The sequence below is a fragment of the Phacochoerus africanus genome, chromosome 4 (genome assembly GCF_016906955.1).
Source record: "Phacochoerus africanus isolate WHEZ1 chromosome 4, ROS_Pafr_v1, whole genome shotgun sequence".
Taxonomy (NCBI): Eukaryota; Metazoa; Chordata; class Mammalia; order Artiodactyla; family Suidae; genus Phacochoerus; species Phacochoerus africanus.
In genome coordinates, this window is record NC_062547.1 from 60,770,135 (window position 1) to 60,796,947 (window position 26,813).

Below are 26,813 nucleotides of genomic sequence, written 5' to 3' on the forward strand. Positions count from 1 at the left end.
CGTTGTTCCACAACGGGAACTCCTGGAAGTATAGCAGTTTAAGGATCTGACACTGTCACTGCAGGGACTTGGGTCACTGCTGTGGCTTGGGTTTGATCCCTGGCCCTAAAACTTTTGCATGCCATGGCTATGGCAAAAAAAGAAACAAGTGCTAATTTTTGATGGTGGCTTTACTCTACTTGGCCTGACTGGTATTTCTCTAGTTTTACCTCTGAATGAGTGAGCTTTGCAAAAAAAAAAAAAAAGTTTTTGTTTTTGTTTTCTTGGGGAATTTAGTTTTTTTGCTCTTAACATCTCTTCTCATGTTGGTCTTGGGAACAGAGCTAGCCCAAGGCGGTGTTGCTGCATGTTGAATGAGATGAAGGGCTGAAGGCTGCTTCCTCTTGCAAGCTGGCTTCTGAGATTGCACCTCTTCCTCCTGCTCCTCCTCCAACTCTATGATCTTCCAAGGTATGCAATCTGCTGGTCTGGTGGGAAGGGGGATACTTCAACAAAATAAGTGTGTTATGCTCCAGATTATACATCAGGACTGTTTGACAGTGTCTGAACTCTCTTTGCACCAAGGTACTTCTGAAAACCAATCATCCCCTCGTTTTTCCCTCTACCCATCCTTCCATTGGCCATTGATCTATCCATCATCTGTCAGTTTATCCACCATCCATTCACTGATCCATCCAGCCATTTATCATCTACCTCCCTATTCATGATCTCTTTACCAATTCCTTCAGCTTTCTTCATTCACACACTTGTTCACTCAGATGTCATCCATCCACCCACCCACTAATCTATCCTCCTCCCTCCATCTATCCATTTATTCCTACACCCATCCATCCATTCATCATCCTCCCACTTATCTGTCCATCCACCCACTCACTCATATATCCATCCATTCATTCTTCCGTTCATCCATCCATCTGCCCATCCATCCACTCACCCACACACATATCCATCCATTTATTTATTTACCTACTCTTCTATCCATGTATTCACTTCCTTATTTACCAATCTCTTCAACAATTCATTCATCAACTTCTCAACTTCATTTACTCATCCATTTTGTTTTGTTTTTTTTTTGCTTTTTAGGGCTGCACCCACGTAATATGAAGGTTCCCAGGCTAGGGGTCTAATCAGAGCTACAACTTCCAGCCTACACCACAGCCACAGAAACATGGGATCCAAGCCGTGTCAGCATCCTACACCACAGCTCACGGAAATGCTTGATCCTTAATCCAATGAGCGAAGTCAAGGATCGAACCTGCAACCTCATGGCTCCTACTCATGTTTCCACTGCACCATGATGGGAGCTCCTACTCATCCATTTTCAACTCAGCCTTCATCCATCCCTCCAACCCATTCAATGATTCATTCATCTGCTGCTTTATTCATTCAGTATCTAGTAGTGCATCTATCTATCCATCCAACTTTCAATCTACTCACCTATTTATTTCTGTATTTGCTTGCTTGCTTTTTAGGGCTGCAACCACAGCATATGGACCCAGACTAGGGGTTGAATCAGAGCTGTAGCTGCCAGTCTACCCCACAGCCACAGCAATGGGGGATCCGAGCCACATCTGTGACCTCCACCACAGCTCATGGCAATGCCAGGTCCCCAATCCACTGAGTGAGGCCAGGGATCAAACTCAAGTCCCCGTGGGTCCTCATAGGGCTTGTTATTGCTGAGCCTCAGTGGGAACTCCCACTTACCTGTTTGTTTATTAGCCACCTAGCCAACATCCACCTGTTCATAGCCTGAAGCCAGACCCTATGACTGAGATGGGGATGTGGAAATGACTCAGATTTGGTCTCTGCTGTCTAGGAATTCACAGTCAATGGCGAAAGGCAAATAATAACATCATACATACGTGCACATGCACACACAAACAGGATATTTTCAAAACAGCGTGATCAGTGCTGTACTCACCATATGGTCAAGATAAAGTGGAAGGTTGAAAAACAGGTAAGTGGTTGGGCATTTGGGTGAGAAGGGGCACTGTATGCTGGTGTTGAAGTAGCCACAGGATGATGAGGGAGACATGGGTATGAAAGGCCACCTGAGCCTGTGGCCAGGAGAGAGAGGGCCTGCAAAGGACAGGAAGAAGATTGCAGGGTGCCAGGAATAAGAAAATAGAGGTCCCTTGGTGCATACCTGCTCCAGCCAGGAGGCCTCATGTCTGCCTGACCCCCACCCCCTGTTCACCTACCTGCCACACCTCCACAGGCAGAGCTGACCCGCCTAGGAACCAAGACAATGCAGCAAGCAACACAACTACAGGTGTCACCCACCAGGCAGAACTCCTACCAGCCCATCCCCAATCTCCAGGACAAAGTAGGGACACTGCGTTCACAGCTACAGGTGTCTCCAAGTGTGCAGAGCTCCTACCAGCCCATCCCCAATCTCCAGGACAAAGCATGGACATTGTGTCCACAGCTACAGATGTCACCAAGTGTGCAGAGCTCCTGCCAGCCTGTCCCCAATACCCAAGACAAAGTGGGGATACCATGTTCACAACTACAGGTGTCATCCAGTATGCAGAGCTCCTACCAGTCTGTCCCCAGTCTCCAGGACAAAGCAGGGAGACTGCGTTCACAACTACAGGTGTCATCCAGTGGGCAGAGCTCCTACCAGCCCGTCCCCAATACCCAAGACAAAGTGGGAACACCATGTTCACAACTACAGGTGTCATCCAGTGGGCAGAGCTCATACCATTCTGTCCCCAATGTCCAGGACAAAGTGGGGACACCACATTCACAACTACAGGTGTCATCCAGTGGGCAGAGCTCCTATCAGCCTGTCCCCAATACCCAAGACAAAGTGGGGATGCCGCATCCACAGCCCCAGCATGAGCCACCTACACCCAAGGAGACCCTTCTGCAACAACTGGACAAGGACAAAATGGTGGCTCGCCGTATCCCACGCCTCCGGGCTGTGGTTGAGAGCCAGGCCTTCAAGAATGTCTTGGTGGATGAGATGGACATGATGCTGTCCCGCGCAGCCACTCTCATCCAAGCCAACTGGAGGGGCTACCGGCTCCGACAGAAGCTAATCTCTCAGATGATGGCAGCCAAGGCCATCCAGGAGGCCTGGCGGCGCTTTAATACCAGGCGCCTCCTCCGGTCTGGCAAGGCAGTAGAAAAAAAAGTGAAGGTGGAGGAGAGGAACATTCCTTATCACCCACCCCAGCAGGTGCGGTTCCAGCATCCAGAAGAGGGCAGGTCCCTTCTGGCCCAGCCCATCATGGTGAACAAGGAGACCCAGTTCCCTTCTTCTGACAGCCTGGCCTCTTACACACACCAATTAGCCCTGCTGCAGTCTAAAGTCAAGTCACAGCCTGGCATGCAGGCTACATGTGCCGTCGGAGATCCCAGTGTCACCTTCCTGCCACACCAGACGGTCTCCATCGGACTTCCGTATCCTGTGAGTCTGGATGCAAAGTGCCGCCCATGTCTGCTGACAAGAACTGTCAGAAGCACCTGCCTCGTTCACGTAGAAGGGGACACAATGAAGACCAAGCAAGTAACTGCCAGAGCCAACAAGGCAGGAGTCCTGGGTCCACCACCATGTGGAAGGTATGCCCAGGCAGTTCACGGCCAACTCAAGACCCAGACCCAGGCCCACATGGAAGCAGAGGTCCTCAGGGTCTCACCCCAGACAGGCCCAGCACCTGTGGTAACCAGGACCTCACCCCAACCGGTGCCCACAGGAACAATTACCAAGACCCCTCTCCAGATGTACCCGGCAGCCACAACCAAAACCCCACGCCAGCCTTGTCCAGTGCCCATGGTAACAATAACCAAGACCCCACCCCAGATGTACCTGGCAGCTCCAGTGACCAAGATTCCACCCCACACGTACCCAGCTGCCCTGATAACCAAGACCCCACCCCAGCCATTGTGTCCAGCAGCCACAATGATCAAGACCCCACTCCAGTCATGCTTGGCCGCCATGATGAACAAGACCCCACTCCAGCCGTGCCCCACACCAATGGTCACAGTAACCAAGACCCCACCCCAGGTATACCAGGCAGCCCCAGCGACCAAGACCCTGGCCCAGACGTGCCCGATGGCTGCAGTAACCAAGACCCCAGCCCAGACGTGCCCGATGGCTGCAATAACCAAGACCCCGGCCCAGACGTGCCCGGCCGCCGCAGTGACCAAGTCCCCGCTCCAGACGTGCTTGGCCACCATGATGAACAAGATCCAATCCCAGCCATGCCCAGTGCCTACAATAACAATAACCAAGACCCCACCCCAGCCGTGCTCGGCGACCCCAATGACCAAGACCCCAACCCAAATGCGACCAACAGCCTCAACAACCAACACTTCACCCCAGACTCGGCTGGCAGCCATGACAACCAAGATCCCACCCCAGTTGTGCCTGCTGGCCTCGATGATCAAGTCCCCAACCCAGACACGTCCGGCAGCCACCACAATGACCAAAGCTCCGCCCCCGACCTGCACCATGCCTGTGATGGCCAAAACCTCGCCCCAGGTGCGCCCGGCAGCCACAGCGACCAAGACCCCACTGCAGACATGTCAGGTGGCCACGATGCCCAAGACCCCGTCTCATCAGACGCTCCAAGGAGCCTCGGTGACCAAGGCACCTCCTCCCCAGACGCGCCTGGCGGCCATGATAACTAAGACCCCAGCGCAGTTACGCTCAGTAGCCACCATCCTCAGGACCCTGTGTCTGCCCCCTCCAGCAGCTGGAAATCTGAAGCCTCCACTTTCAGCGGCAGTGGCGGCGGCAGCCGCAGCTGGAATCCCTGACACCTCCTCCCACACATGCCTAAGTGGACCAAAGGCCAAGGCTGTGGTGACCCCAAGGCAGGTGACAGGGGTGGTCAAGGTCCCGTCCCGCTCCTATTTAACTGAGGGAAAGATGAAATGCTTCCCCCCATCACATCTAGCGGCTGGGGCTCCCAAGGCTCCAGCCCGGCTTCCTTTGCAAAGTGAGAAAATCAAAGCCTTCTCCCAGAAACAGGTAAAAACAGAAACAGCATCTCACACCAATGTGGCCATGGCAATGGCCGAGGCTATGACCTTGGAAAAAGAGGCTGAGGACAGGAACAAGCAGGCCCACCTGGCCATGGAGGTCATGAATGTCCCCTCCCAGGTATATGTCCCTGTTGGAACAGCTGTGGCACATCCGGCTACATGTCCGGCCAAAGTTCTGCCTCAGGCACAGCCAGCCCCCTGTTTAACCACAGCCTCATCCCAGGGCCAACTTCTTGCCGAGCTGACCAAGGCCCTGCCCCAGGCCCACTTGGGCACATGTCTGTCCAAGCCCCTGTCCCAGACACCTCTGTCTATGGAGCTGACCACGGCCCCACCCCAGGGACATCCATCTGCTGAGCCGATTGCAGCCTCAGCCCAACCGCATCCGGGCACGCATCTGTCCAAGGTGCAGTCCCAGGCCCATCTGCCCACCAAGCTGGCCAAGGCCCTGTCCCTGGCACACCCAGGTTCATGTCTGACCAAGGCACAGTCCCAGGCACACCTGGCCACAGGAGCGATCAAGGTACAATCCCAAGCCCATCTGCCCACAGGGCTAACTAAGGCTCAGTCGCAGGCTCAGCTGGTCACAGAAACAGCCAAGTGCCTCTATGGAGCCCGCCAAGCTGCTGAGCTCAGCAGCAAGACACAGTCACAGCCATTCCTGGTTGGGTTCAAGGCCTCCACCCAGCCCTGCCAGCACAGCATCCTTGGCACTCTACCCCGAGCCAAGCCAGAGGACAGACTCACCCAGCTCCCGTCCCACGGCTATGTGCAGGGCAAGGTCACCCAGGGGCCACGTCAGGGGGCGTCGGAGACCCAGAGCATGCTGGCGCCTCTGCTGGCATCTGCTGGACACAAGACCTGCAATGTTGAATCCTGGGGGGACAGTGGGGCTGCCCGGGCCCAGCCATCAACAACCAGCCCGGCCCCACCCTGCCAGGAGGAGCTGGCGGCCTCCCAGCTTGCCTCCCTGTGTGCTGAGCTGGCTGCCGTTTTGGGCTCCCAGGAGGATCTCCGTGCCCTGCTGGCCAAAGCCCTCTCTCAGGGGGAAGTGAGGGCGGCCCTGAACCAGGCCCTGTCCAAAGAGGTCTTGGGAGCCACAGTGGCTAAGGCCCTGCCCCAGGGCATCCTGGGCACGGCGCTGGTGAAGGCACTGTCCTGGGGCGAGCTGGGTACCACCCTGTCCCGCGCCCTGTCCCGGGGCGAGCTGCGGGCGGAACTCACCAAGGTCATTCAGGGCAGACTGGCTGACGTGCTGAGCAAGGCCCTGACGGAGGAGGAGCGGGCCACCCTGAGCCAGGCCCTGTGTCAGGGGGAGCTGGGAGCAGTCCTCAGCCAGCCTCTGTCTCAGGCAGCCCTGAGGTCTGGAGTTGTCCTCCCCAAGGCTGCCTCGAAAACGGCAGGAAGTGGGATGCCTGTGATGCCGAGCCCAGTGGAGGTGGACTACAGGGGAAACCAGTTGGCCTCCTGGGGGCCCACCCTGGGCCCCATGAGACTACAGCCCAACAAGGTCAGGGTTCCCTGGGGTGGGGCCTGGGAGGGCTTCGTCACAGGCTGGCCCTCTGGGTTCTTGGAAGAGAGGGGGGATGGGGCCATGCTCGTGGGGTCCCCCTGCTCATCGGTGGTCTCTGTGGGCACCTCCTTGACAGCTGGGGTGATCACTGCCATTCATCAGTATCCCTTGATTGCTGCCCTGGACCCCACTCTGTCCTGGGAGACGGGGCCCAGCAGCGACTCCCTAAATCTGTATCTGAGCCCTGAGGTCTTCGGGAATGTGTACCTGCACCCGAGGGCCAATGAATTGACATCAGGTCTCCACCAAATGTTGGGTGACATGGATCCCAATTTGTCCAACTCACCCCACCTGCAGCCACCTCCTGGCCTATGGCAGCCGCTCATTGCCAATGGCGTGGGCCCAAGCACCAGCCAGCCATCATTGGCTGGTGGTAGCACTACCCCAAGCTCCCACAGTCCACACGAGGTCAGCAGGGTGGCCCCACGTCCATGGGCGTCGTCAAGAGAGGGCAGGGTGGCATCGGGCAAGCTTCCCAGCACTAAGGGTGGTGGGAGGGCTGCCCACTCCCACCAGTGTGCTGCCGCCTATGGGGGATCTACTTGTTGGTGTCAGCCCTCCGGGGTTAGCAGGGTGCCCCCTGGTGCGTGTCGACCCCCCGTGACCAAAGGTCTGCAACAGCCATCTGTGGTCCCTGAGGAGACTGTGCAGAGAACTCGGTCCCCAAATCATAAACGGCCCTCCATGGGCACTAGGGACGTGACCAGCAAGGTGACCCCAAGTCCACCACATGCCACCATGGTGAGCAGACCACAGGCACAGATCCCCAAGGCCTGTGTAATAACCCCTGGCTCTGTGGCTCCTGGTCATCGCTGGGCGCTCAGGACTCAGGCCAACCCCACTCTGTTCCAAGCCTCCCCAGGCAATAAGTTGGCACCCACCCTTCCCCATACAGCCATTCCTAGGCAGGAGAAGAGTCGAAAAGGGGATGCTGTTTCTAGTGTGCCTTCCCCACAGAAGCTGGTGACTAGCCATATAATCAATGAACTGGTGGCCACTTTGCCACAGGCTCCAGACAATGACCTGGCCAGAAGCTTCTCCCAGGGTTCCACAGACTATGGCCCAAATATGAGCAATTCCCAGAGCTCTCTACGAAGCTGCAGTTCACGCAGCCTTTCCACCATGTCTATGGCCAGCCTGACTGCGCTCGACCTGGTAGAGGAGGAGTCTTGGGAAGCCAGCTTGGACAGGGACCTTCATCTAGGGGCTCTCCAATCTGGGGAGGCCATGGAGGGGTCTCAGGGACCTGTGACCATGGGAGGGACTGAGAGCACAGACCATCGGGCCATGATCCCAAAGGTCCATGACCGGTCCTCTCCAGCCTTAGAACAGACCCCCATTCTGCATCGCAGTTCAGTGGCCAGTCACCTGACCTTGAGTGTCCACTGGGGCTCAGATGGTCAGGATGAGGGTGATATGTTCTCAGGTCAAAGTTCCATGGATCTGGAGGAGAGCTTGTCCCAGAAACCCCGTAGAACTGGGTTGACAAGAAGTCTGTCATTGAGTAATGTAGTTCCTACTGTCTATTGGCAGTTACCTATGCCTGGTAGGTTGACCCCATATCTATCCCAGCCCACAGTATCCAGTAAGGTGTCTCCAAATCGAGGCCAGCCTTTTATGGCCATTAGGGACACGTCCAGCCTATTTGAGCTATCTGCAGCCAATAAGATGACTCCCAGTCTATGGCAGACATCCAGGACTGATAGCATGGGTCTCTGCCTCAGCCAGCCATCTAGGGTCAGTGGGCTGACCCTCAGCCTAACACAGCCATCAGTGACTGGTGGGATGGCCCCCAGCCTAGCCCAGGCATCTATGATTGTTGGGGGAGCCCCTAACCTTGCCCAGCCACTGGTGACTGGTGAGGGGGTCCCCAGCTTAGTTCAGCCATTGATGACTGGCGGGGTGGCCCCTAGCCTAATCCAGCCACTTATGACTGGTTGGGTGGCCCATAGCCTTGCCCAGCCACCTGTAGCTAGTCGGGGGGTACCCAGCCTAGCCCAGGCATCAATGACCGGTAGGCTGGCCGCAAGTCAAGCTCAAACATTGATGACCAGTGCAGTTCAGCCACCTGTAACTGGTGGGGTGATCCCGGGCCTTGCCCAGTCACCTGTGACATGTTGGGTGCCTTCCAGCTTAGCACAGTCATCTATGACCAGTGGGCTTTACCCCAGCCTAGCCCAGGCATCTATGTTCAGTGGGGGGGCCCCCTACCTTGCCCAGCCATCTGTGACTGGTGAGGGGGCCCCAAGCCTTGCCCAGCCACTTGTGACTGGTGAGGGGGACCCAAGCCTTTCCCAGCCACTTGTGACTGGTGAGGGGGACCCCAGCCTTGCCCAGCCACTTGTGACTGGTGAGGGGGACCCCAGCCTAGCTCAGCCATCAATGACCGGTGGGGTGGCCCCCAGCCTAGCTCAGCCATCAATGACCGGTGGAGTGGTCCCCAGCCTAGCTCAGCCATCAATGACCAGTGGGGTGGCCCCCAGCCTAGCTCAGCCATCAATGACCAGTGAGGTGGCCCCCAGCCTAGCTCAGCCACCTGTGACCGGTGGGGTGGCCCCCAGCCTAGCTCAGCCATCAATGACTGGCGGGGTGGTCCCCAGCCTTGCCCAGCCACCGGTGACCAGTGACGGAGTCCCCAGCCTAGCTCAGCCATCAACAACCGGTGGGGTGGACCCCAGCCTAGCTCGGCCATCAATGACTGGTGGGGTGGCCCCCAACCTAGCTCAGCCATCAATGACTGGCGGGGTGGTCCCCAGCCTTGCCCAGCCACCGGTGACCAGTGACGGAGTCCCCAGCCTAGCTCGGCCATCAATGACTGGTGGGGTGTCCCCCAGCCTAGCTCAGCCATCAATGACTGGTGGGGTGGCCCCCAGCCTTGCCCAGCCACCTGTGACCAGTGAGGTGGCCCCCAGCCTAGCTCAGCCATCAATGACTGGTGGGGTGGCCCCCAGCCTAGCTCAGCCACCTGTTACCAGTGGGGGAGCCCCCAGCCTAGCTCAGCCATCAATGACTGGTGGGGTGGCTCCCAGCCTTACCCAGCCATCCATGACTGGTGAGGGGGCCCCCAGCCTAGCTCAGCCATCAATGACCGGTGGGGTGTCCCCCAGCCTAGCTCAGCCATCAATGACTGGTGGGATAACCCCGAGCCTTGACCAGCCACCTGTGACAAGTGGGGTGCTCCCCAGCTTAGAACAGTCATCTATGACCAGTGAGGTTTACCCCAGCCTAGCCCAGGCACCTATGTTCAGTGGGGGGGCCCCCTACCTTGCCCAGCCATCTGTGGCCAATAGAGTGGCCTCAAACCTAGCCCAGTCACTTGCGACTCATGGGGTGGCCCACAGCTTGGCTCAGGCGTCTATGACTGGTGGAGTTTACCCCAGCCTAAACCAGTCATCTAGGGTTGGTGGGGTGGCTCCCTGCCTTGCCAAGCTTCCTATGACCAGTAGAGTGACCTCTAGCTTAGCCCAGCCATGTATGACCAGCAGAGTGGCCCCCAGCCTAGGCCAAACATCAGTGGCTGGTGGTGTGCTGCCCAGCATAGTCCAGCCATCTAAGATAGATGGGATGACCTGTAGCCTAGCTCATCCACCTGTGACTGGTGGGGTTGGCCTCAGCATAGGCCAGACATCTAGGGTTGGTGGGGCAGCCCCCAGTTTAGCCCAGTCATCTCTGACCACTGGCATGACTCCTAACCTAGGCCATCCGTCTTTGACCGTTGGAGTGGCCCCTTGCCTAGCCCAGCCATCCTTTGCCGTTGGGATGGCTCCTGGCTTAGGCCAGCCTTCTATGGAATATAGGGAGGCCCCCTGCCTAGGCCAGCCATCTATGGCTAGTGGGGTGTTCTCCAGCCTAACCCAGCCATCTGTGGCCAGAAGGGGGCCCCCCAGCCTGGCCCAGCCATCTATGATCAGTGGTACGGGTTGTACACTTGGTCAGCCAAGTTGGTCCTCTAGGGTAGGTTCAAATCTGCCATCCTCGAGGGTGAATGCAGTGGCTCCCAGTCTGCACCATTCATCATTTGCCATTGAAGTCACATCATGTACACCATATCCAATGGTGGCTAATGGCAGGGGCCGAGGTCTGAGCCAGCCAACTGTGTCTACTAAGGTGGACCCACATCAAGATCCTCTGATGGTTAGTGGGGTGGCCTCAAATCCTCAGGCCCCTGAGTTCAGTGAGGTGTCCCTTGGGTTTCATCAGCCACCCAGTGTCAGTGGGAGACCCTTAAACATAACTGAACAACCTTCTGTCACTGTTTCAACGCCAAATCGCTACCAGGCATCTGCGGCCAGTAGAGACGACCCTTGTCTGGGCCAAGGACCCGGTATGTCTCAGGGGATCCTGTTCAGGGGCATGGCTGCAAGCATGTCCCATGGCACCATGGCTGCTGGCATGCTCCCAAATATGTCTCAGGGGACTCTGGCTGCTGGCATGTTTCTAAGTATGTCTCGGGTACCTGTGTCACCTGGCATGACAGGGAGTATGGGCCGGAGGAGTGTGGCAACTGGTATGAACGCAAGCCAATCGCAGGCGGCCAGAGGCACCACTCCTATTATATCCCGGGCCTCTGTGGCTGGTGCCCCTTTGACCTGTGACCCAGCCTCAGGGAAGGGACCTGGTTTCTCTTGGGCTTCAGGGCCTTGTGGACTAGGTAAGACTTCATCTAAGTTCTCCCCGATCAGCATGGGCCCCAGCACACAGGTCAAGGTGGATCTTCCAGTACCTTTGGACTACCAGTATCCTGGGTCCATGTCTAGCTACCAACCAACACATGCTGTCATCCAGGAGCCTGGAATGGGCATGGCCAGTGCGGTGGTTCCAGGTTCTGTAACCAGTAGGATGACCGCAGCTCTGGTGCCAGGTACTGTGGCTGGTGGCATGGCCCCTAGTTCTTCCCCAGGGTCTGTGGGCAGGGGCATGGGCCAGAGCCTAACTCCTGGGTCCATGATGAGTTGTGTGGTCCCCAGCCTTTCACCAGGTTATATGGTGAATGGTGTGGTTCACACGTTTCCTCCAGGGTCTGTGATTTGTGGCGTCGGCCAGGGCCTTCCTCCAGGGTCGGTGGTCAGTGGCATGGGCCAGGGCCTTCCTCCAGGGTCTGCGATTGGTGGCATGAGCCAGGGCCTTCCTCTAGATCCCATGACCAGCCCTGTAGCCCAGAGCCTACCTCCAGGTTCTGAGGCCAGTGGCATGGCCAGAACCCTGCCTCTGAGTTCGTTGGGAACGGGGGTGTCCCCAGGTCCGATTGCAGCATCTGGTGGTGGTGGGAAGAGGCAAGATTTCTCTGTAGGACCTTCAGTTAGTCTAACTGCTCCAAACTTGCTTCCAGGTTCAGTGGCAGGTGGGGTGGACCCAAGTGTCCCTATAGCCCCTACTGTGGTCCCAGCATCTACGCCTGGGGGACTGAATCAGAACCTGCCTATGGCTAGTGCACCTGGTTCACCCTCCTCAACTGGATATGTGGCCCAGAGCCTTCCCCAGGGGTCCATGCTGATCAGGCTCACTCCTCGGCCATATCATGGAGCCCTGGCAGGAGAAGGGCCTACAGCCTCCTTTCATGCACCGCATGACACTGGCCCAGCTCAAGTTCATCCCCAAGCCCTGGAAGCCAATGGCACAGCCAAGGGGGTGGCCCCAGTGCCCACGGTTCTGCAAAGAGCCTCACAGTTGAGCCAAGCTCTTGGGATGATGCCATTTGAGACCATAGGCAGGCAGTCTGTTAAAAAGTCAGAGGACCCAGACAAATCTCTGCCCCAGGGCTCCCTTACTAGGACGGAGTCCGAGATCCTTGAGGCAACCCCGTGGTTGTACCATAGTCCCCTGGCAACCGATATTGACTACAGCCAAGAATTCCCTGCAGAGGATGAGACACTTCCCAAAAGTCAAAGGCCACTGTTGGAGGAGGTGGCTCCCAGCCAAGCTAAGACTGTGACCAGTGGCGTGGCCTCTGTCCCTTCCCAGTCCTCAAGTTTTGCCAAGCACCCCATGGCCAGTGGTGGTCCCCCAACTCTGCAGCAGAGGTCAGCAACCAGCTGGAGGGTCCCCAGTTCCCACTTTGTGGCTGCTAGTGGGGTTCCTGACGTGCAGATGGAGTCTGTCAAGGGCACTGGGGCCCCGTTGGCTCATCAGCAGGCATCAGTGCCTCCCGCTGCACCCCAGAGGCCCTCGGTGGCTCACATCACTCCCCAGAAACCTTCAGCTTATCAAAAGTCTTTGGTGGCTCACATTGTGCCCCAGCGCCATTCCCATAAGATGATGGCTTCCACCGCGGTCTCAGGGTCACCCAAGCTGGCCCATAGTGATTCTATGGCATCCAGTTTACACCGAGGGTCTGTGGCTGGGATAGCGACTCCAAGCACCCCCCAGAGATCAGGGTCCACCAGCATGGCCTCACAGGTGCCTCTTCATCCATCTCTGGCTAGAGGGGTAGAGGCCAGGGGGTTCCAGAAGCCAGTGTCCAGGGGCCTGATTCAGAATGGCCATGGGTCCCTTGGCCCTAGAAAGTCCTACAGGGCCATGCATGATATCCCTGCCTCAGAGATGCCAAGCAGTTCTGAGGCCCAGACCGTGCCCCCCCATCAGGAGCAGGAGGATGCCCCCAGGTCCTTACAGGAAGTCCCACGCCCTTCCACAGGTACGGTGCCGGCCATCACACCAATAATCCGCACTGGTGAGGCGGCACACGGCATGGCCATCACTAGGCTGAATCCGGGGGTTCGCAGGGTGTCTCTGGGCTATGAGTCTTCACCAGATGGTTCCCGGCGGCCCCTTTTTAGCCAAGAGTCGCCGCTGGTGTCTCAGGATTCTCTTAGTTCCAGGGCTCCTTTGGACAGTCACCAGCCATCCCTGACTCCCGCTGTACTCCAGGGCCCTGAGGACGCTGGCGTGTCTGGTGGCCAAGCGTGGAACTCCGCCGTCCCCAGTGTCGCAGTCGGGCCCAGGAACAGCACCATAGTCCCTGGCGGCACATGGGAGCCAGCCAGGGGCACTGTGCAATGGGAGGCCACGGGCAGCAAGGCAGCGGTGGATCCCAGCCAGCCAGGAGAGCTGGTGGCGTCGGTGCAGGCTGTGGAGAAGATAATCACCCATGCCGCGGTCATTATCCAGGCGTGTACGCGCGGTTACCTGGTGCGCCGTACCATCAAGGTCTGGCACCAGTGGGCCATCATCATCCAGGCTGCCTGGCGAGGTTACTGTGTGCGGCGGGACTTGGCCCAGCTCTGTAGAGCCGCTACAATCATCCAGGCTGTGTGGAGAGGCTTCTGCGTCCGCCGGAGCCACACCCAGCAGATGCTGCTCCCAGCTGTGTGGGCTGCAGTGGGCGGGGGTGGGGGTGGGGCCAGGTCGATGTCTGACCACCGCTGCTACCAGTCCTGCCAGCCACACGCTTGTAGCCTCTGCCAGTCCCTGAGCTCTGGGCTGGGGAGCCCACCCAGCGTGGTGATGCTTGTGGGTTCCAGCCCCCGTACATGCCACATGTGTGGCCACACCCTGCCCACACGGGTGGTGCAAGGTATCGGCCGGGGTGCTGTAGTCCAGGCCAGCATGCCACGGGGCTGCAGCATCCAGCCAACCTCCCGGAGCCCCCGGCAACCCCATAGCCAGAACAAGGCAGCCACCACCATCCAGTCCTCCTGGAGGGGCTTCAGGGTACGCCGCCTGCTGAAGCAGCAGCAGGTAGCAGCTAAGATGCTTCAAGCGAGCTGGCGTGGTCGCTGCACCCGGGCCTCCCTCACCACGGATGCGCTCTTGGGCCCAGCAGCATGGGACAACTCACGGCACACGCAGTGGCCAGGCGTCTAGGACATTGGCTTACCAGTGGGGGGACACCAGGGCAGGAGCCATGTGGCTCTCCGGGTCTAATGAATAAAGTCCTCCACAGCCTGAGTCTTGGTCTACCTGTGCTTATGGGGGCATCTTGGGCATGGTGTGTTGGGGGAATTAGGGGGGCATCTGGAACATCCTGGACAGGAGGGCCCCAAAACTTCCAACCATGGAGTTGGCACTTGGGGTCTGTGGCTGGGGAGCCCACCCCTAAGCCTTTCCTGGAGGTCAGGGCTGCCACTGTGGCCTCAGTGTGCCACGATATCCATCCATGATTACGGGAACAGTGTCAGATGGAGGCCATCCCCAGTGCCTTCCAAAAGCCACTCTCTGGGGACCTGACCTAGAAGGGTCATCATGAGTCCCTTGGCCCTTGAAAGTCCTACGGGTGCATGCATGTGTGCCTCATTCAGGAAATACCAGAGAGAGTTCTAGCCACATCTTGATCCAGGGCATGGGGGGTGGGGGGGAGGCTGGGTCTACCCCAAGGGACCCTAGTCTGGGTGAGGGAGAGCCAGACACAGACATCCTCAGTTGGTGGGATCAGGGACAGGGCAGAGAGGGAAGGCAAGGGCTGGGGACACCCAGAAGGGGCAGCCTGCCCAAGAGGAGGTGCAGCGGGCAGTGACAGCATGAGTTTGGAGCAGCCACAGAGGGGGGCCAGAGCGGCGGGGGCACCAGGGGGAACTGGAAGGGGTAGGGGTGTCCTGAGGGACTAGGCAGAGTGTAACTGCTTCAGAGTCATGAACCAGGAGAGTTCGTTAGGAGAGGTGGGTAGGCCAGGTGGAGAAAGGGGGTCAGGAGTGTCACCTCTGGTGCGCAGTAGCGCCCCCTGGAGGCCCTATGTCCCGAGGGTCCGCCTCTGACGCTCCCCTGAGCAGCCCCGCGTGCTGCCAGCAGGGGGCGCTCAGGGGTAAGAAGCCGGCACCTGCCACACACCTGTGCAGAGCCCGCCCTCCGCTTCCCGTCGCAAGAATGGCGGGCTCCCAGCTGCCGCCGCTGCCTCTTCTGCTGTTGGTTCTCTTGCTGCCGCTGATACCTTCTGGTGAGAATTTTCTACTGACATTTCAGGTAAAAACAGGTAAAAAGGAGATCCGGCTTCCACGAAGCCGGAGAGGGCGTATGGCCTAGCCACACATCTGGCGGCTGGACTTCTCCCGCAGGCTGGTCTGCAGGTGCCCCCTATCTCCCAAAGGGCTGTTCTTTCTACCAGAAGTAAGGAGGGGAGGTCACGAGAACAGCGGGAACACTACAGCGTCTCCACCCCCTACCCCAGCCCAGAGAGCTCCCAGTTTTGCCAAACCAGTGTGACCCGAACCAGGGAGAGGCTAGTTGAGTGCCTCACACCCAGTCTGAGGTTCTATTTCAAACCTCAGTTTCTCCTAGCCAGTCATCAAAGAGTAGGGACGCCAGGACCATGAGGAGGCGGGGTGGGCAGGAGGAGGGCTCACTTTTTGGTCACTGAGCATCTATGGCTCCTGGGAGTTCTTGGCACCTGACAGTTTCTGCTTCACTGTGAGACAGTTCCCAGGGCAGAGAAGAAATTATTGCAGCCCTTCCCATCCCACCAAGTCATCATTCCCTCTGACCCACGTCCCCACCCCAAACCTGGAATGTCAGAGTGGCGGCCACCAAGCCTGAGACTCTTACAGTGAAGACTTCACTCAGAAGGCAGTACATTTGTCCCCATTTCATAGCTTAGGAAACAGGCTTAGCCCGTGGTGGACCCAGATTAGAACTAGTTGACTTGGCTCATGCCAGCCTCCTGGTCTAGGAGTCTCTGGGCAAGGCAAACTCCTGGCACAGTGTGCAGAAACAGCCCCGCTTTACCTTCTGGTCAACTCTGCTCTGTGCCAGGTACTCAGTGGAGCTTGTGCCCCCCCCCCCACCTCCTCTTTCCAGGTCCATTAGTTTTCCTCTGTTCAATTGAAAAATTTAACTCCTCAGACGTCTGGTTTGGCTTAGGGTCCACTGTGGCCCGAGTCATCTTCATTTCAGCAGAAACCTCTCGTCCTCTGGATTCATCTTCAAATGATGGTGGGAGGCAGTTTGAGGAGGCTGGACTCTTAAGTCCTTGGCTTCTTTGAGGTCCTTAAGGGGCCCTCTTCCCTCTCTCTCTGTCACCTCAGGCCAGATGTTAAACTATTCTAAGCCTCAGTTCCCCACCTGTAAAATGGGGATGAAATAAGGCTAGTGCACCATGCTGCTTCTAGACTCATCTGTCATCCCCACAGGGCCTGGTAAATTGGACCGAGAAATGGAGGTCTGTGTATGAACCAAGCTCCCTCCTGGGCCCAGTACTGGATGTTATTTCCGCATTTCTACTGCTTGGGGTGAGGCAGGGTAGAAGCACAAAGATCAGTACAGGGCAGAGTGGGTAGGGGTGGGGCAGGGAGTAGTTGATGAATGAACTTGCAAGCAGTGAAGCTGCCCAGCAGCCTGGAACTGGGAAGGAAGTAATTGTGGGCAGTGAGTCATGAACTCTTTACCCACCCTCAGCCTGGCCCCGGGGCTCAACGTTTAGGATGGGGTAGGAGCTAGGGAGTAGCTGGAGCAAGGCAGTGGGGGCTTCAGAGCCTTGATTCGCTCACTGTTCCTTTTGCATCCCCTTAAAACTCTGAGTTTAGTCATGGGGACCTTCCAGGTACCTGGGGAAGAAGGTTAGGGCTGATCCTCCTTGGGTGCTCAGAGGTGGCTCTGTGCCTGCTTGTAGCATTGTGTTGCTATGTGCCAGACACCTGTGTGACTTCTCAGAGTCTCTGACTTCCTGTGACGTCCATTTTACAGACAGAGAAACGGAGTCTCAGAAAGTTTAAAAGAGTTGCCCAGCGTGCTGCCTGCGGGTGTAGCCATTCCCTATATCCAGAGGGCATCTAGCTTCAGAGCCCTGAATAGGGGGCAGGGAAGGTCCAAGCCAGATTGGATGTCAGATAAGAGGCTTCAGACAAGGGCACTTTGGTTTCCCACTGAGCACTCATATGGTGCACTAAGTCCTCCAGATCACCCTAGGCAGTGGGTGTGTACTGTCTGGTGCACTAGGGAAAGAGGCATCCAGAGGGAGGTGGGGAATTCCTGTTGTGGCTCAGTGGGTTAAGAACCTGACTAGTATCCATGAGGATGCAGGTTTGACCCCTGGCCTCACTCACTGGATTAAGGATCCAGTGTTGACATGAGCTGTGGTGTAAGTCACAGATGTGGTTCAGATCCCACATTGCTGTGACTGTGGTGTAGGCTGGCAGCTATAGCTTCAATTCGCCCCCTAGCCTGGGAACTTCCATATGCCATGGGTATAGCCCTAAAAAAAGCAAACAAAAATAAAAAACAAACAATCAAAAACTGCGACAGAGGGTGGTTGGGGCCAGGGTCACACAGTTCTGTTCCTCATCATATGCTCCCTGCACCACAATGGTGTTTCCTTTCCAGAAACTACGGTCTCAGATGTTGCAAACTCACCTTCTCCCTTCAACCGCCCAACAGAAGAGAGCCCGGAGACAAGCGTCCTCATGCACCCTAGCACCTCTAGTTCAGAGGCAGATTCCACAACCTCCCACCCTGCTTCAGATTCATGGGCAACCTCCACCCTCCAGCCCACTTCCCTACAACCAGAGTTAAGCTCCCACACCAGCTCTGGCTCCCCGAGTACAGAGCTCCCCCTCACCTCCCACTCCAGTCCCCCAAGTTCCATCTCCTTGACCACCCCTCACTGGAGCTCCACTCACTCCAACCCCAGCACAGTGCCTTCCTCCATGTCCCCCGCCTCCATTGACGGGACCACCTTAGCTTCTGGCCTTGGTGAGTATTGGGACATTTGGGCAGGGAGGGTGGGGGGGGCGAAACAGTTGTGAGTACTAAGTTGCAGTTCTGGGAGTGGACACCAGGGGGAGACACAGTCCAAGAATATGCTGGAGAGGGCCTCTTCCTCCACCCTTCACCCGCCCCCACCCCAGCACCATCTAATCCTTTTCAGGCTTTCTTGGTTCCATACGCATTTAGTAAGTGCCTGGTGTGTATCACAGTTATAAGTACATGTTTGTTTATAAAAGAACATGGAGTTCTCTTTTGACCCAGCAGGTTAAGGATCTGGCATTGCCCCTGCTGCATGCAGCTTGGGTTGCTGCTGTGGCTCGGATTTGATCCCTGGCCTGGCCTGGGAGGTTTTATATGCCCCGGGTGCAGCCAAAAAACAAAACCAAAAGGATAAGGAATTGGAATAGGAATGCAAAGGACATGAAAATTTTAAAGACTGTTCAGCAGAGGTCTTGGTTTGAAGGAGATGGAGGGAGCCAGGCAGGTGGAGAACAGCCCAGGCAGTGATCACAGCAAGTGCAAAGGCACTGAAGTAGGACTGTAGCTGGTGCATCTGAGGAAGAGTGAGATGGCTGGAATGGGGCTAGTGGTGTACTAGTGGGAGGCAGTGAAGGTGGGGAAGTTGCAAGGTGTGAGTGAATGGGCCCCAAGGCCACACATTTTTGGGGGGTCTAGAAAAATTTATCATTCAAATAATATATTGTCTCCAAAACATGCAAAGAAGAGTGAAAACACTATGACATTTTGCTTCAAGTCATAGAATGTAAGCCATCTTCACAGAGTGTCAAATTTTGGGATTTCCCATTGTGGTTCAGTACGTTAAGGACTTGATATTGTCTCTGGGAGGATGCGGGTTCGATCCCTGGCCTTGATCAGTGGGTTAAGGATCTGATTGGCCTTGCTGCAAGTCATGGCATAGGTTGCAAATGCTGCTCAGATCTGGTGTTGCTGGTGTGGCTGTGGTGGAGGCCGGCAGCTGCAACTTCAATTCGACCCCTAGCCTGAGAACTTCCATATGCCACAGGTGCAGCCCTAAAAAAATTTTTTTTGGGAGTTCCCGTCGTGGCGCAGTGGTTAAAAAATCTGACTAGGAACCATGAGGTTGCAGGTTCGGTCCCTGCCCTTGCTCAGTGGGTTGACGATCAGCGTTGCCATGAGCTGTGGTGTAGGTTGCAGACGCGGCTTGGATCCCGCATTGCTGTGGCTCTGGCGTAGGCCAGTGGCTACAGCTCCGATTGGACCCCTAGCCTGGGAACCTCCATGTGCCGCGGGAGTGGCCCAAGAAATAGCAAAAAGACAAAAAGAAAAAGATTTTTTTTTGCATGTATTGAGGGTCACTGCATTTGGGAACAGAGTTCTAGGTTGTTGGATTTTTTTCATTTTGCAAGAACCCCTGAGAGTGGTCAACAGTGGCAGTGGAGGAGTTCCCATCGTGGCTCAATGGTTAACGAATCCGACTAGGAACCATGAGGTTGTGGGTTCGATCCCTGGCCTTGCTCAGTGGGTTAAGGATCTGGCATTGCCATGAGCTGTGCTGTAGGCCGCAGACGCCGCTTGGATTCTGCGTTGCTGTGGCTCTGGTGTAGGCTGGCGGCTACAGCTCCAATCAGACCCCTAACCTGCGAACCTCCATATGCCACAGGTGTGGCTCTAGAAAAGACAAAAAAAAAAAAACAAAAAAAAACACAGGAGTTCCCGTCGTGGCGCAGTGGTTAACGAATCCGACTAGGAACCATGAGGTTGCGGGTTCGGTCCCTGCCCTTGCTCAGTGGGTTAACGATCCGGCGTTGCCGTGAGCTGTGGTGTAGGTTGCAGACGCGGCTCGGATCCCGAGTTGCTGTGGCTCTGGCGTAGGCCGGTGGCTACAGCTCCGATTGGACCCCTAGCCTGGGAACCTCCATATGCCGCGGGAGCGGCCCAAGAAATAGCAACAACAACAACAACAACAACAACAACAAAAAGACAAAACAAACAAAACAAAAAAACAAAAAAAACACCAATGGCAGTGGAAATAGTGATCAGAATGAACTCCTTATAGACAACAGATTCAAAAGAAAAAGAACGCGTTCCCTGGTGGCTCAGCTGGTTAAGGATCTGGCGTTGTCTCTGCTGTGGCTTGGATCACTACTGTGATGCAGGTTCAGTCCCTGGCCCAGGAACTTCCACATGCCATGGGTATGGCCAAAAAGAAAAAAGAAAAAAAAAAAAGCAAAAGGATAAAATGCATTTGAGTAATTCCATTTGTGGCTCATCAAGTTAAGAACCCAACTAGTAACCATGAGAACCTGGGTTCGATCTCTGACCTCGTTCAGTGGGGTAAGGGTTCAGCATTGCCATGAGCTGTGGTGTAGGTCACAGACGAGGCTTGGATCTGGCTTTGCTGTGGCTGTGGTGTAGGTCTGCAGCTGCAGCTCTAATTCAGCCCCTAGCCTGGGAACCTCCATATGCCACAGGTGGGGCCCTAAACACACACACACACACAAAAATGTGTTTGAAAAAAACAGTCGCAGCAGCCACCAGAGAGGGAAGGAAGCACAGCTTTCTAAGCTGGGACTTAAAAGGCCCTGGGCCCCAGGTGGGTGTCTCAGCCTTAGGAGGGGTGGGGTCCAGGGTTGACTCAGGGCTCCTCCTCTCAACTCCAGGTGACACTGGGGCCCCCGAGTTGCACAGAGACCCAGGTGTGGTGGTGGCCGTGTGTCTGCTGGTGTCTCTTTTGCTCATTGGGTCTGTGGTAATGGCCGTGAGGCACTGCCACAAGGGCGTGTCTGAGTTCCAGGAGCTGGATGAGGTATCCAGGGTGACGGGAGGCAGGGAGGGGGGCTGGGGGAGTTCCCTCCCCAGCTACAAAGCCCACTGGTGCCTGAACGCCCTCTTGTGTGTGTTCCTCCTTTAGGGGCTTGTAAGTCGAAGGTCATCCTCTGCCCATCACCGGATGGAGTGATCCTCAAGAGCCTGGGAGAGAGGGAGGCTTGGATGGGGCTGGGGGTGTCTGGGGAGGGGCAAGGCTTGTGGGAATAAAGCCCTATTCCTCTGAGGCCTCCTGAGTCATGGATTCATTTGACAAACATTACTTTTCTTTCTTTCTTTCTTTCTTTTTTTTTTGGTCTTTTGTTTTCTTAGGGCCACACCCGCAGTATATGGAAGCTCCCAGGCTAGGGGTTGAATCGTAGCTGCAGCCACTGGCTGAACCACAGCCACAGCAACATGGGATCCAAGCTGCATCTGTGATTTACACCACAGCTTATGGCAATGCTGGATCCTTAACCCACTGAGCAAGGGCAGGGATTGAACCTGCAACCTCATAGTTCCTAATCAGGTTCTTAGCCCACTGAGCCACAACAGGAACTCCTGACAAATGTACAAATGTTTCTGAGTGCCTACTCTGTGCTAGAGTCACGGAGACCATTTCTTTCTCCACCCTTATGGGGACAAGTCTCAAGCAGAAGGACTGACGACAGCCAAGGGACCCAATGATAGAATTCCAGATGGTGCTGAGGGCCACACAGTCACAAATTGGGGCTGTGGCTGGATTCCAAGGGCCTGGGTGTCCAAATTTGCTGAAAGGGTAAGGTCTCTCTGGAAGGTGATTTTTGTGCCGAGACCTGAAAGGGGCAAAGGAGCCTCGGGAAGCTGTCCCAGGAGGCAGCCACAGCCAGTGCAACGGCCCTGTGGTAGGGAAAACTTGGGCTATTTGTGATACCGGAAAGATGATACTGGAATCCAGATTCTTGTCCACGGCAGTCAAAGAATGAACTCCATGAACACACAGGCAGCAAGCAAGCACAGTTTTTATTAAAGGAAAGCAGATAGCTCCCAGGGCTTCTGGGAAGGGGGAGAAGAGCCCCCTTTCTCTATTGTCCTATAGGGGTTTTTATTCCTTAAAGATGGGGCGGGGGTACCAACATGGGGCCCAGAAAGATGTGGCTTTCTCCCATTGGCCTTGTTCAATTACCTATATCAGTCCTTGTCCAATAGGGGCTTAGGGGCGGAAATGTCCTTAAGTCTCATAGTTTCTTTGTCCTTTTCTTCCCATAAACCGAGGCACAGAGGATTAGGGATTCAAGTCCATCTGGATGTAGGTACACACCCTACAGTAAACAAGGCCTGTGGGGATGCTACTCCCTGGAGCCCTTAAGCCACAAATGTTAACGAATGGCCATATCAAAGAATGCATCAAAGCCCATGCTCCTACACTGACTACCTGAGTTAATATTCTGCCTCATTTGGAAAATAAAAAAGAGGTGAGAGCAGGGTCAGTTTGGGATGAGAGAGGGGTCTATGGGACACTGGGTGGGCTATGGTGTGAGTTTGAGCCAGAACACCATGGGGGAGTTTCTACCCAGCAAGTACCAGAATCCAACTCGTCTTCCTTAAAGTCTTTTGTGTGTGTGTGTGTGTGTGTGTGTGTGTGTGTGTGTGTGTGTGTAGCTTTTTAGGGCTGCACCCACGGCATGTGGAAGTCCCCAGGCTAGGGATTGAATTGGAGCCGCCACCTACACTGCAGCTTTCAGCAGTGCTGGATCCTTAACCCACTGAGTGAGACCAGGGATCAAACCTGCATCCTCTTGGTTACTAGCCAGGTTCTTAACCCACTGAGCCACAATGGGAACTCCTCTTTAAGTCCTTTTTTTTTTTTTTTTTTTTCCTAGGGCCGCACTCGCGGCATATGGAAGTTGCCAGGCTAGGGGTCTATATCGGAGCTATAGCTGCTGGCCTACACCACAGCCACAGCAATACAGGATCCAAGCCGTGTCGGCAACCTATACCACAGCTCATGACAACGCTGGATCCTTAACCCACCAAGTGAGGCCAGAGATGTAACCAGCATCCTCATGGTTCCTAGTCGGATTCGTTAACCACTGTGCCACGACAGGAAGGAACTCCCCCTTTAAGTCTTTAGGAGGATAGACCAGTAGGTTCAGGGACAGCCTCTGCAAAGGCTTGGAGGCTGGAAGGGCCCAGAAGCATGCAGAGAACAGGGAGTCAAAATGCATACCCCCCCAGCACCATTTGTCTCAGTCCTGCTTCCCAGGCTCTGAGCCGGGGTGCCCATGTCCTTCCCTCCCATTTTACAGGAGGCAAAACTGAGTTCGGGGATAGGTAGGCCTGGGGGTGGGGACACTGGTGGGTCTGTGGGCTCTTCATTCTACTCACGCTATCCCCAGGGACCTTCTGGGCTCTTTCTGGAGGCTTTAGGCTGGGTCTTGGCCTGGCGCTGACCCCCACCTACCAGCTGGGTTTACCCCATAATGAGAGGGGTGGTCAGAGAGGCTGTGGGTCAAGGTCATCCAGCAGGTGGAGGTGAAGCCCACCCAGGGGAGGGTCATGCTCTAATGATTCTTGAGGGCAGAGGAAATGGTGGCAGGGCCTCCCGGGCAGGCAGCAGGTCTGGTGAAACATTAACTTGGGAGCAGCCTGGGAGGCAACAATACCACAGGAATCCCTTTTACTGGCCACAGCCCCCCTCACCCCACAGCACCTCCTGGGGGGCCTAGTTCCTGCTGCACCTCCAGCCCCGCCACTGTTCGTGGAGGGGGGTGTTGACCAGAGATGGTCATCTGCCGGGGGCAGCAGAGCATGGTGGGTAACCTTCCCCGAGCTTCCAGGGACCCCGAAAAGCCATCTTCAAACTCTTGAAGTCACACCTCACAGGCTCTGCTGGGAAGCTTATGTCCCAGACTCTGAGCTGGTCAAAACCGTCCATTTTTACCTACAGCCACACCTCCGTCTCTCTGGCTCCTTCCCCACTTGCATAAGAAAACACCAGAACAATTGAACCTGACACCTGCCCACCCTGGGCCCACCCCCCAAACCCCTCACCCACACAAACACACTCGGTCACGATCCGATCCCGGCCACTCTCTCTTACCCTGTCTTGGTGACATCCCCTGGGCCCTCCCAATTGCCCTGTCTGGCACCTCCCAACCCCAAAGGATAGTATGTGGGTGTGTCCTGCTCAGGCTTGGCACTCAGATAGTTAAGGGGCTGGGGGGCGGGGACCCTGGGCTGGCTCTTGGGCAGGTTTAGTCCTTTTCTCCCTCCCCCCCACTCCCTGCGAGGTCACAGGACTCAAGCAGGGCTCAGTGGTGGCAGTGAGCTTCAGGCCTACCCAGGCCTCGTAGAGCTTGTGTAAGTTTGCGGGAGTTCCCTGGTGGTAGGCTGGGGTCCCTGAACCCTCCAGTTAGGCTGGGAGTGGAACGGATCCCCCATGAGGTCTGGGGCCAGGAGATTTCTTCCTGAGGATCCTGATGCTCCAAGGCCTGTGACTTGGGAAGGGAGTAGGGAGGGGGCTGGTGGAGTGCGTGGCTGGTGGAGACCTGGATCCAGGCCCCTGCAGAGGGATGGATGGATGTCCCCCACTGGTGGCCCTGGTCTACCTTGGGCTACCTTGATGGAGTGTAGGCTCCAGCGGAGGGTACAGGGTGTGGGAACGGGCTCCCTGTCTAGTTGAGGGGCTCATAGGGGCATAGCAGGGCTCCTGGAGCCCAAAGGGCTCACGTCCATCTTCCCAGGTTCAGAGACGCATCATGCTGCCATGAGGCGCAGTAGAACAGCCCTCTCCTTTCCACTAAGAGAGGTGAGCAGTGGATGTGGGGACGGGGTGGGAGGTGGGTGAACTGGGTTGTTCTGGACAAGGGGGAGGGTGTCCCAGTACTTAGAAACACCCAGAGCTGCCTGGAGACCCATTTATAGGTGGGGAACCTGAGGTCCAGAGAGGGCACTAGGGTTTGATCCAAGTATTCAGCCCAAGGTTGCAATCATTGCTTTTGGGAAGAGCAGGGGATGAGCAGTGGGGGGAGGGGTGGGGGCAGCTGGGACCTCTTCGGCCTAGATGCAAGGTTTTTAATTTTTTTGTCTTTTCTTTTCATGGCTGCACTTAGAGCATATAGAAGTTCCCAGGCTAGGGGTCAAACGGGAGCTGTAGCTGCTGGCCTAGACCACAGCCACAGCAACGCCAGATCTTTAACCCACTGAGCAAGGCCAGGGATCAAACCCACATCCTCACAGAGACAATGTCAGGTCCTTAACCCTCTGAGCCACAATGGAAACTCCTGGATACAAGCTTTTTGGTTGACCAAGGAAAGGGGGCCTGGGTGCCTTCAGTCCAGGGTGGGGAGGGTGTGAGGCAGGGCCAGTGGCCCCATTCTGGGAAACTGAGTCAAGAGGAAAAGTGAATAAAAAAACAAAAACAAAAAGGAGTTCCTTTGTGGTGCAGTGCGTTAAGGAGCTGACATTGTCTCTACAGCAGCTTGGATTGCTGCTATGGTATGGGTTCCATCCCTGGCCCAGGAACTTCCACATGTCATGGGTATGACCAAAGAAAACCCCAAAAAACAAAAACAAACAAACAAACAAAAGCCAGAGAACAGGGAACTGAACAGGAGCTGGACTTAAATCCCAGGTTGGTCACTGATGGCTGAGTAGCTGGTACCCGCCTCTCCATATGCTTGTTTGCTTGTTTTAAAAAACAAGAGGCTTGGGAGTTCCCGTTGTGGCTCAGTAATCCAACTAGGAACCATGAGGTTGCGGGTTTGATCCCTGGCCTTGCTCAGTGGTTTAAGGACCCGGTGTTGCTGTGAGCTGTGGTGTAGGTCCTAGACACGGCTCGGATCCCATGTTGCTGTGGCTCTGGCCTAGGCCAGCAGCTATAGCTCCGATTAGACCCTTAGCCTGGGAACCTCCATGTGCTATGAGAGCAGACCTAGAAAAGGCAAAAAGACCAAAAACAAAAAAACAAACAAAAAAACCCCAACAAGCTGGGACTTCCCATTGTGGCTCAGTGGCTAATGAATCCAACTAGAAATCATGAGGTTGTGGATTCAATCCCTGGCCTTGCTTAGTGGGTTAAGGATCCAGCGTTGCTGTGAGCTGTGGTGTAGGTCAGAGACGCGGCTCGGATCCTGTGTTGCTGTGTCTCTGGCGTAGGCCGGCGGCTATAGATCTGATTAGACCCCTAGCCTGGGAACCTCCATGTGCCGAGGGTGTGGCCCCTAGAAAAGACCAAAAAAACAAAACAACAACAAAAAACAGGCTAAAATTGCATGGCTTGACACACATCAGAAAGAGCTGGTCCCCAGCAGCAAGCAAGGTCTCACAAGCCTTAACTCATTTAGCCGCGCCCCAGCTGTCTGTAGGAAGAGAAAGATAAGGGTAGTCCCAGTTTACAGATGAGGAAACTGAGGCACAGGGAGGCTAGCCCTCCATCAAGGTGAGTGTCTGAGTGAGGTTTGAACCCAAGTCCTCAGGGCCCTTGTCTGTGCTCTGTTGAACTGAGCTCCCAACTATTCCAACCACCCAGTACACTCTTTGGCTTTATTTACTTATTTATTTATTTTTGTCCTTTTTTTTTAGGACCGCACCCATGACATGTGGAAGTTCCCAGGGGTCAAATCAGAGCTGCAGCTGCTGGCCTACATCACAGTCATAGCAATACCGGATCTGAGCCACGTCTGGAACCTACACCACAGCTCACAGCAACACGAAATCCTTACCCCCCTAAGCAAGGCCAGGGATTGGACCTGAGTCCCCATGGATACTAGTTGAGTTCATTACTGCTGAGACACAGCGGGAAATCCCCAGCCTTCCTCTTTAACGGGCAGCCCCAGTGAACCCT

General features: G+C 55.7%; 2 protein-coding genes across 3 annotated transcripts; both read left to right on the forward strand.

Moving 5' to 3' along the window:
* The first annotated feature begins 1,595 nt into the window (after positions 1-1,595).
* IQCN (IQ motif containing N) lies at positions 1,596-14,455 on the forward strand. Its single transcript, XM_047776485.1, has one exon. The coding sequence runs from the start codon at positions 2,249-2,251 to the stop codon at positions 14,369-14,371; it is 12,123 nt and encodes a 4,040-aa protein (XP_047632441.1). The 5' UTR covers positions 1,596-2,248; the 3' UTR covers positions 14,372-14,455.
* An 855-nt stretch (positions 14,456-15,310) lies between these two features.
* On the forward strand, positions 15,311-21,234 carry LOC125125482 (sialidase). 2 transcript variants are annotated; one of them, XM_047776560.1, is made up of 4 exons: positions 15,312-15,437; positions 17,816-18,184; positions 20,842-20,987; positions 21,093-21,234. In XM_047776560.1, the coding sequence occupies exons 1-4, from the start codon at positions 15,368-15,370 to the stop codon at positions 21,138-21,140; spliced, it is 633 nt and encodes a 210-aa protein (XP_047632516.1). In that variant the 5' UTR covers positions 15,312-15,367; the 3' UTR covers positions 21,141-21,234. The 2 variants fall into 2 exon arrangements, with proteins under 2 accessions (XP_047632517.1, XP_047632516.1); XM_047776561.1 differs by lacking the exon at positions 20,842-20,987 and having other exon boundaries at positions 15,311-15,437.
* Positions 21,235-26,813: the final 5,579 nt, after the last annotated feature.

Excerpts from the sequence above, each read along its gene's own strand:
- IQCN (XM_047776485.1), top strand. The coding sequence starts at position 2,249 with ATGCAGCAAGCAACACAACTACAGGTGTCACCCACCAGGCAGAACTCC.
- LOC125125482 (XM_047776560.1), top strand. The coding sequence starts at position 15,368 with ATGGCGGGCTCCCAGCTGCCGCCGCTGCCTCTTCTGCTGTTGGTTCTC. Across the intron at positions 18,185-20,841 it reads CACCTTAGCTTCTGGCCTTG|GTGACACTGGGGCCCCCGAG; the intron begins GTGAGTATTGGG and ends TCTCAACTCCAG. Across the intron at positions 20,988-21,092 it reads AGTTCCAGGAGCTGGATGAG|GGGCTTGTAAGTCGAAGGTC; the intron begins GTATCCAGGGTG and ends TTCCTCCTTTAG.